This window comes from Diceros bicornis, chromosome 31 (assembly GCF_020826845.1).
Source record: "Diceros bicornis minor isolate mBicDic1 chromosome 31, mDicBic1.mat.cur, whole genome shotgun sequence".
NCBI lineage: Eukaryota > Metazoa > Chordata > Mammalia > Perissodactyla > Rhinocerotidae > Diceros > Diceros bicornis.
Window position 1 is genome coordinate 2,671,668 of NC_080770.1, and position 9,361 is coordinate 2,681,028.

The 9,361-nt window shown below is 62.6% G+C and overlaps 1 protein-coding gene across 2 annotated transcripts; it reads right to left on the reverse strand.

Annotated features, from left to right (window-relative positions):
• Positions 1-793: 793 nt before the first annotated feature.
• On the reverse strand, positions 794-9,012 carry MRPL23 (mitochondrial ribosomal protein L23). 2 transcript variants are annotated; one of them, XM_058526161.1, is made up of 5 exons: positions 8,973-9,012; positions 6,230-6,352; positions 5,194-5,276; positions 4,433-4,506; positions 794-1,013 (listed from the first exon to the last, which is right to left on the reverse strand). In XM_058526161.1, the coding sequence occupies exons 1-5, from the start codon at positions 8,987-8,989 to the stop codon at positions 846-848; spliced, it is 465 nt and encodes a 154-aa protein (XP_058382144.1). In that variant the 5' UTR covers positions 8,990-9,012; the 3' UTR covers positions 794-845. The 2 variants fall into 2 exon arrangements, with proteins under 2 accessions (XP_058382144.1, XP_058382143.1); XM_058526160.1 differs by lacking the exon at positions 8,973-9,012 and adding an exon at positions 8,545-8,718.
• Positions 9,013-9,361: the final 349 nt, after the last annotated feature.

The window sequence follows — 9,361 nt, forward strand, 5'->3', positions numbered from 1 at the left end:
CAGGGAGCAGCTGCCGTGTGCCGGCATCTCCGGGGGTGCCCAGTGGGGCTTTTAGTGCAAAGCTCGATTAAAAACAATAGAGCTGCAGACAGATCTTAGGAAGCTGAGACACAGGGAACCAGGCCACCTGGACACAGCCATCTCAAACCCCACCTGCCACGGGTCTCCCGAGGCCCTCTCCCTCCCCACCTCGTCCATCCCGCACGGTGCTGCTCACCACTGATTACGCCCCACTCCCTACATTCGGGGCTTCAGACCCAGCACTTCCCAGATCGGGGCCCCCGGCCTCCAGCCCTCGGCGGCACCGATCACTGCCTCTCTCCTGAACAGCACCTCCTGTGGTTCCCCAGCAGCCCCCTCCCCGCACCACACCAGAACCTCTGCCTGGATGGGCTCCCTCCCTGTGCTGCCCACACTCACCCTACCCACCACCCTGCCCTCTGCCCTCTGCGCTCACGCCGACCTCTCCTCACAACACAGAATTTTAAGTGCAGCTGCTCAGAATTACTTTCTGGGTGCTGTCCACAGGTCTCATCCCCCCTTCAGGAATGTGGTTCCTAGCCTGCCCGTCTGCCCCCAGGGGTCCCGGTCTCGCCTTAGGTCCAGAGTCAGAGCCCAGTGGTCACCAGGGCCCACCCGCTGCCCGTTGGTGCACAGTGGCTTCCAGACAGAGCGCGGCCAGCCTGCCGTGTGCGCTCTGGGGATGTGGGGTGCACCCACGACTCGCAGGCGAGGCCTCAGCCCTGCTGCGGGGAGACGGGGGTCCGAGGGAACAGAAGAAGCAGAGCCGGTGGGCCTTTCTCCACACGCAGGACTTTTATTTGAGCTGTCGGAGCCGGGGCCCATCACAGGCCAAACCAGTTGGGGACGCCACCGCGCCGGGGGTCGCGGCTCTGCCGCTGCCTCTGCTCTTCCAGGAGCCTGTCCTGGATGTCCTCGTCCCCCGTGCTGCCGTCAGGACTCTGCTTCTTCTCAGGAAACAGGTCTGGGAATGTGAAGGTCTGTCCGTGCGCCTAGGGAGAAAAGGCCGACACTCCAGCACGGAGCCCGGCTCCCACACCGCGTGGAGCCCCCCGAGCAGCCGCCACGTGTTCTGAGATGAGGAGGGGTGGGCAGAACCCGCCCCTGTGGCGGGCCTGACCCACGCCTGCGGGACAGACACAGGGCCAGCGTCTCTGGAGCAATGTCCCTGCCTGGAAAATAAACATCTCAGCAGGCCCCCCGGTTCTCCAGCTTTTATCTAGCAGCGGGAAACCATTACTCTGCGACAAGGCCCCTTTTCATCGACATTATCTCCTGGCGGAGTGCAGTCTCCACTGGTCGGGGCCTCATTAACAGCAGCCCAGCAAAGCACCGATCCACCGCGTGGGGCAGCCCGGGCGGGCGGAGGGGTGGAGCAGTGGTGCCACGTCCAGCGCCACGCTGAAACTTTTTCCCTGCACAATACCTAAAGGCCTTTACCCACAGGACAAACTACCCCCTCCTCCCGGCTCGGAGCTTGGCAAATAAAATGCATATAATGTACACAGAAACGTACAGATGCAGAGTCTATGTATCAAGACCGGCTTTGCAAATTAACTAGTTTTACACCTTTCAAAGTTCAGAATGTCAGTGTTGGCCAAGTCTCAACCCAGACCCCCGGACACACGGGCCGGGGTACCAGCCTGGCCCCCCTGCTCGCGTGGAGGAGGCAGGATGGCTCGCTCTCTGGGGACCTAAGCAAGCACGAGGGGTGGTTTCAGCTATTTGCTGACTATCACGGAGCAGCTCTGGAGATAAGGGCGGGGAGGGGAGGGGAGGGCGCCGGATAGCTCTCGGGCCGCACGTCTGTCTCCAGACGCGGGCAAAGGACGGAGGACGGCCTCCGTATCTGGAAAATTTTAATAAGTAAAATCAGCAAAGTGCGCTGGGTTCCTGCAGACCCTTGTTTTGTAAAGAAATTTGGACTTGGGCAGGCGGCCAAGCGTGATCTGAAACAGCCCACGTCCTCCACCCCGAGAACAGGAGGTTTATAAATTCTGATTGCATGGCGCGGAGTGCAGGCCCCGAGTGATGAAAAGCAGCGACGGTGCACGCGCGGTAGCCAGCCTGCAGGGGGATTATCTTACACATTTCAAAACTGCATTTTTTTTTTTCTTTTTTAAAATACCAGAGGGCAATGGTTTACATGCAGGGCAGACTGCCCAGAACAGGGGATTTATGTTTCATATATCGAGGTGATTCTGCTAGTTTTCTGAGGTGGGGGAACCCAAAATGACATTTTAAATATAAATACAAAGAAGCAATTTGCAATAGCTTGGGAAAAAACAGAGGAAGCCAGGGAGAGAAATGCTTCGTGTCTCCCCTGAGACGAGAGCCATTGGTGGGTGCCAGCTGAAGCTTCCCAGGGTGGGGGGGGTCCCCTTTCTAGATAATCCACTTTGTACTCTCAAAAATAAAACCCTCAGCCCTTCCAGAGAGGAGAGCAAGCTGACTGGAAAAGAATAGGAAAGGGGAAAAATATCATGATGAACAGGAAAGGAACTGGCCATGGCGGGGTTCCTGAGAGCCCCTCAGCCACTGTCTGCGCTCGAGGCGATGGGCCACGCGCTGTTTGCCCAGCAGCTCTGTGACACGCATGGGCTCCGCGTGGCACGTCAATGCTCTTTCTGTTGTGTGGGGGACTAGGCGCCTGCAAGGGCCCTGGGACTCAGGGCCAAAGGGGTGTTTATCAGGTTGTTGGGAAAAATGTGGGACTCCCACCATGCAGACGGCTTCTCTGCAGCAGCCAACTCAAAGTAAATTCGGTAATTTAATTTCTCTCTCTGCTTGCCTCTCTGTGTGCTTTACAATTAGCTCTCTTATTAGAGGCCCCGGGCCGGGACCGAAGGGACACACTGGGAGAGGACGGTCTTGGTAGACGGGGGACAGGGAAGGGACCTCTTCAGAGGGGCAGGCACAGATCTGCTGGAGTTGGGGGGGTCCGTTACACATTTAGTTCTGGCCCGGCAGGAATCGTGCCCAGCGGGGACTCTGCTCCCAGTTGCGCTGCCTCGTCTCTCGCGGCCCCGATTTCACGGAGGAAGAAAGGCAGCAGCGGCAGCTGCAGACAGCGGATCTAAGCGCTGCTGAGTTCAGTTTTCAGAGTGAGGTGGGGCCCGGGGAAAAATGCGAGGGCTCGGATGACTCAAAAGCCACTTGTAACCATAGCTCGCCTGCTGAAGGGCCTCGTGGCGAATGCCGCCATATGGGATGTCACCCCGCGTGCCATGACAAAGACAGATGGCCCGGTCCAGCCCAGAGGACACAGGCGTCTTTATAAGGCCAGCGCGGCTCTCTCCACTTGGATTGGCAGATTTTACGCACAGCAAATATCAGGCCAAATAATGACGGGGGCCCCTGTTTGGAACAACTGGGGCTGTTTTTCAGAAAAACTGCCCCACTAACTTGGTCTTTTAACAAACTGCCTCCTGACGCCCAGGAGAGGTTGGCGGCGGAGGCTGTTTCCACAAATAGCGCTACTGCCATCTAGCGGCCGGCCGCCGCTGCCCGGCTCCCACTCAGGCTGTAGACACGGAGACCAAAGAAATCAGAGGAAGACCCCCGCGGTTTCAAACTGTGGGGGGCTGTTAATGGGCCCTGCGGGGCAGGCGGCCGTCCCTGGAAGGTCTCCACAGAGGCCACCCGCCGGGTCAGAGGCCATCTTGCCTGGAGACCACGGGCCTTGACGCCCGCAGTGGCGGCCCATCCGCGGTTGAGAGGGAGTCTGGGGTCGCCTGGCGGGGATTTGCAAATGTGCACCCTACCCTTGGCAGCTCAGGGTTTCGTCAGTGAAGCCTCGGACGGGGTGCCAGCCTCTCTTCCCAGAGCCCCAGCCAGGCACGAAGCAGAGTACAGAGGACCTGGCAGAATGTGCCAGAGCCCCACAATACAGTCCAGAGGGGAAAGGGCTCAGCTAGGACCCTGGGACACACCAAACCGGTCCCCCTGCAGCAACTTCTAACCCATGGCATTAACTGCCTCCTGGCCTGGGCCCGTCCAAGGATAGGCTCTCCAGGGCCAGGCGCCTTCAACGCTTGGCACGTTCGGGTTTCTGTCTGAGCCCAAATCCCCCAGGCCCAGGTGGCCCCGGCCTCTGCCCACAGCACGTCACAGTCCACAGGCACCACAAGGCCGGCCACCCAGAAGTTCCAAAATGCCCCTCGCCCGTCTCCCTCCCCGGGATGAAGTGCACTTTGACCCCCAGCTTCTCTCGGGGTTCACTGTGCACTAGAACCAAGGGCAGGCTCTGCCCCAGCCATGGGCCTTGAGATCCTGCCTCTCGAGGCCTCCCGGGCCCCTGGGCAGCAGCTGCTGCACAAACACGGCCCTCCACCAAGGTCACGGCCCTCCACCAAGGTCTCGGAGTGGTAGCTTAGCCTGGGACCGAGACTCTGCCCCGAGGCTCACTCACCAGTTGCACATAAGCCACCTTGTAGTCTGGCTTTTTGATCCTGATGTTCCTATGATCCCTCTTCCTGTTGGAACCTGTGGGGGGGGGGGTACTTTACTCCCAGCACAAAACTTCTAGTTCAATCAACCCAGGAACCCACTTTCTCGAGAGGGAAACGTGTCGGAACTAGCGGGTCCCCACAGATGACAACGTGTCACACCCTGAATGTGCCTGTCTCAAACGTACACACCACGCTCAGAGAGCGACCGCCACCGCCGCAGACCTCCGCTCTGCTAAAAACCTGCACGTGTCTAAAATAACTCAGGAAACCGATCTCTCCCATTTGCCGGGGCAGCAGCCCTCGCTGGCGCTGGCCATCCTCGCTTCAGACTGAAGGTCGTCAGATTTACAGCGCGGGGGGAACGGGGTCAACAGGAAGGAGCGAGAACGGGCTGGGGGAATGAAGAAAGCACTCTGCTGACCCGACCTCCCTCCGCGGCAGAGGGGAAGCGGCTGTGGGGGCTGGCGGGCTGGGGGGCCAAGGTCCGGCGCCGTGCTCAGAGCAGCCTGTGGGGCCGGCCCACCCGGGTGCTAATCCCAGCTGTGCCCCGGGAAGTGTGACCCCGGGACGTCGCCTCAACCCTTGGGCCTCAGTTTCCTCTCGTGCCAAGAACCAGACCCCATGGAGTGGCTGCAAGGAGGACACGGGGCAGCGATGTGGGGCAGCCTGGGGGAGAGCCCACACGCGCGACAGGGCATAGCCCACCCTGGCAGGCACGCACCGTGCTGCACTCTTGTCCGCACGGCAGCCACGGGCACGTTGTAAATACGCTCTAGATAATTCCTGAGGTCCACCCTGGTCATCCTGCGTAAAGGAAAAGAAAAAGACGTCTGAACCAGGCTGAGACAAAAAGCAGCCTGCCGACGGGGGAGAGGTGCTGGACTGAGGGCTCAGGGTGGGGGCGGTAGGGGCACAGCCTCATCCCTGCACCAAGGGGAAGCCAGGGCTGAGGCCACTGGTCCCCGCCCAGCCCTCTCCCATCCTCGACACATCAGTGTGGGGGTGACGGAGGGACCAGGCCCCCAGTCCCATTCACCCTCCCACTGGTCCATGCTCACAGGGGCTAAGCTCCCGGGCGGAGCTCTCCCGAGGGCAGGGACAGCCTGTGAATGCCCCTGGCTGCCAGGAGCACAGCCTGCTGTGGCCTATCCTGTCTGCAGTGCTGGGGAGGCCCGCTCTGCAGCAACTCGCCTGCCACAAGGTGCTTTCCTACAAATGATGGTCGAGGCATTGGTGGGTTAGGTCCCCGTTCCCTGTGCACCTTAACGGGCATCAGAAATGGGCCCTCGGCCTCTCCTGCCCCCACCTCAGAAGGCTGACAGCAGGGCCCCGGCCTGGGACAGTCACATCCTCAGACTTCAGAGCAGCACCCTGCAGTGTGCATGACAGGGAGGTGCGTCCTTGGGTACCCGGGGGCCTCTGTGAAGGCACCACCTGGAGGACTCAGGTTTTGGAGGTGGGGGTGAGCAACTCTGGAGTCAGGGCCCAGCCTCCCGAGAAGAGCAGTGAGGCTCAGTCAAGAAAAGAAGAGGACTCTCAGGCTCTGACTAGGCTGTCCCAGGTGGAAGGAGCGGGGAGGCGAGGCCAGTGCAGGCTCCCCCCAGGCTCTGCAAACACCAGGCCCTCAGTCAATATTTGCAGAGCCCAGCAGGATTTTCACAGCAGGAAGAAGCCCCACTTGTGAGCCGGTTCCGTGACATGGCCAGGACTGCAGGGCCTCAGGGGCACTCCCCAGCCCAAATTCCTAGGGGGCTTACTCCATGGGGATCCGGAACTGCACAGTATCCTCGGGCTGGGCCGTGCCGGGCCGCACCAGCTGAATGAAGAAGTTGGTGCGGAAGACGCGCAGCTGGGGGTTGCCCAGCTGGTACAGCGGGTATCTGTGAGGGAGACGTGTGTCTACATTACACTCAGAACATGCGACTCTCGAGGACACCCCTGCTGGCCGCCATCTGTTCACCCACGTCAGCAGGGGCAGGGAGCAAAGGGGGGCAGCTCTCCCAGGCCATCGCCCGAGGTCCCTGCAGCCTCCTTCGCTCACCACATGGCTCTACCCTGTGTGGGTGGCCAGTTCCCCCGTCCCCAGCATCAACTCGGGGTAGCATGGGCCGTTGACCCCCAAGGCCTTTTCCAAAGGCCAATGAACGATTCGAAAAATAAACAGAGGCCAGCAGAGCATGTGCCCACCCCACCCCCCCAAACAGCCTGGCGGCGAGGCTCAGAGACATGTTTGTTCAAAGTGACGGACCCGCAGGCACGCGGCCCCCGCATGGCTGTCATTCGTCCCAGGACTGGGCCCCACATGGGCAGGCTGCAGACAGCACGAATCACCACCTTCCCTTCTGCTCAGGTGAGGTGGAATCTCACAGAACCAGCTTGCTTCTGACGCTGGCTTAACCCCGCAGGGACAGGGTCACGCCACTCTCCCTGAGGGTGGGGGAGCGCCCGCCCCTCCATGAAGGGAGAGCGAGGAACGCGGAATCAGCAGCTCAGGAAAACAGCGCTTGCAGTCCCCAACCTCCCCCACCCCGAAAACCCCCCAAGCAAGCAGAGGCAGCAAGAAAGGTGCGGGTGCCCCCATCAACTGGCCCAGTGCTCTGGGTTGAGTTGGGGGGCAGGGAAGACCACTGCCAACTGCACCCAACTGGGCCACAGGGCTGGGGTGAGGGAGGGGCCCCAAGTCTGCAGGGTCTGAGAGGGGGCCGGGGCTCTGCCAAGAGCCCAGGGGGCAGGTCTTGGTGGAGGGTGGGCGCAGGGGCACAGGCTGCCATCGAGGGTCTCGCCTGTACCCCTGGTGACCACCATGTAGCACTGCATGTAGCCCCTGGTCTTGGGGAGCATCCAGCACCATGGAAGGGGTTCACTGAGGCCAAATTCCACGCTGGTCCTCAGCCTCACAAGTCTGGGGAGGACGTGGAGGGCCAAAGATCAGAGCACCTGGGTGGGGAGTCCTGAAAGAAGCAGGGCTGAGCGGGCGCCCGGGGCAGGAGCGGCTGAGGCTCTCCAAAGGCAGGGCTCTGGCCCCCTGGCACAGACTGGGGCGCTGGAAGCACCTTGGGCTGCTGAACTGAACGGCTGGGTAACGTCTACCCGGGGTCTGCGGTGACCAGGGCAGCAGGTGACAGCCGCCCCGGCAGAACTTCTTTGGGCACAGCCTGGCCACAGGGCTTGCCCTCCCAGGGCCCCAGAGGCGAAGGACCTGCCTGGCTTTACCCTCTTGGGAGTCCAGGCCACACAGGCCACCCAAGGGGCTCCCTTATTCCCCTGGAGATCAGCTAGGGCACTGCAGGGGGGCAAAGGCTGAGCCCACTGGGTAACTGTGGAAATGGGGGCGCTGGCTCGGATCCCTCAATCTCTCTTGAGCCACCAGGGTCTGGGGCCTGAAGGGTGCACTCTCTGGGGTGGAGAGAGGCCCAGTGTGCGGGGCTGAGTCTCGCTACTGCTCTCGAGGGCAGGGTCTCCCAAACCTTCCGTCCTCCCCCAACACTGAGCAGCAGCCCAGTCCCAAGGCCTGGCCAGAGGCCTGGGACCCTTGGGCTCTGAACAACCAGCACTGCTGACCGCCCTCCCCCTGGTTCCAGAACACAGCTCTCCCAGGCCTCGGGCCCACATCCCATCCCCGAGGCCAGCACCACGTCAAGCACCTCAACTTCACAGACCTCAAGAGGACTCTGCATTTCTCCTCCCTCCTCCAAACACAGCCACCTGGCTCGCTGCCCCCAGCCCACCTCCCCGTGGCCCTGAGGATGACTCACTGTGATCCCACCCTCTCCCTCCCCCTCACCCCACCCATCTCTCCATCTCTCCATGACATCTCTCCTGCCCGCTCCCCCCTGACCTCCCTGGCCAGTGAGTGCACACGTGGACTGGCGGCCCAGCGCCTGCCCTGGTTTCTCTCCCCGCCCCACGGCCCCTGGCCCCGGGAGAAGAGGCCCTCATTTGGAGCTTAGTTCCTCCGGAACGGTCCCAGTGGAGGCCGAGCCCCACATGCCCCGCACCTCTTTCGGAGCTGATGGGGGCCCTCCCGCTCCCTGAATCCACACCCGGGCCCCCACCCGCTCTCCACGGGCACCTGCACGGGATGCACCGGCTCGACGCGGCCACAACACGTCCCTGCCCGAGACCCCCCGGTGGCCGACGTGCATCCATTCATTCATTCGTTCATGGGGTCCCTCGTGTTCACCGAGGAGCATGAGTGTTTCCTGCCTAAATTCGGGGCAGACAGGGGCGGGGGGAGAACGCAGCGTGGGGCGAGGGGGGACTAGTGGAGACTTCAGCACGGGCCCTTCCCCCCCCCCCCCCCCCGAGAGACACGACGGAGGGTGGCCGTCCTTTTGCGCGAGGACGCCAGGGACGCCTGCGGAAGCGGCCAAATGGGGCGGCGGCGCGGACAGCTGGGACGCCAGGCTCGGACCGCACGCACCCGCTCCCGGGCCCGGGGTCCCTGCGCCCCGCGTGACCGTGACGGTGACCGTGACCGCGCCCCGCACCCCAACTCACAGCACATTCCGCGCCATCACCGCTTCCGGGGCCGCGGGCGGAAGGAGGGGCACGCACGGCCCGCGCGCACCCGGCCACAGCGCCCCCTCGCTCCCGGGAGGGCACGCGCAGGCCATCGCCCTGGCCTGCGCCTGACTGCGCCTGAGCTGCACCTGAGCCGCGCCTGGCTGGCACCTGGCCGGCACCTGACCCCCTCCCCACCCCCACCCCACCCCGCTCACCTGAGCCACACCTGACTGCCACCTGGCCGGCACCTGACCGCCCGCCTCGCCCCGCCCTGCGCACCTGACTGCACCTGAGCCTGAGACCTGACCGCCCACCGCGCCTGCCCCCCCCCCCAACCTGGCCTGTGCACACGACCCCCACCGCGCCTGGCCCCCCAACCTGGC

Excerpts from the sequence above, each read along its gene's own strand:
- MRPL23 (XM_058526160.1), bottom strand. The coding sequence starts at position 8,621 with ATGGATGCACGTCGGCCACCGGGGGGTCTCGGGCAGGGACGTGTTGTG. Across the intron at positions 5,277-6,229 it reads CAGTTCCGGATCCCCATGGA|GATGACCAGGGTGGACCTCA; the intron begins GTAAGCCCCCTA and ends TCCTTTACGCAG. Across the intron at positions 1,014-4,432 it reads AGGTGGCTTATGTGCAACTG|GCGCACGGACAGACCTTCAC; the intron begins GTGAGTGAGCCT and ends TTTTCTCCCTAG.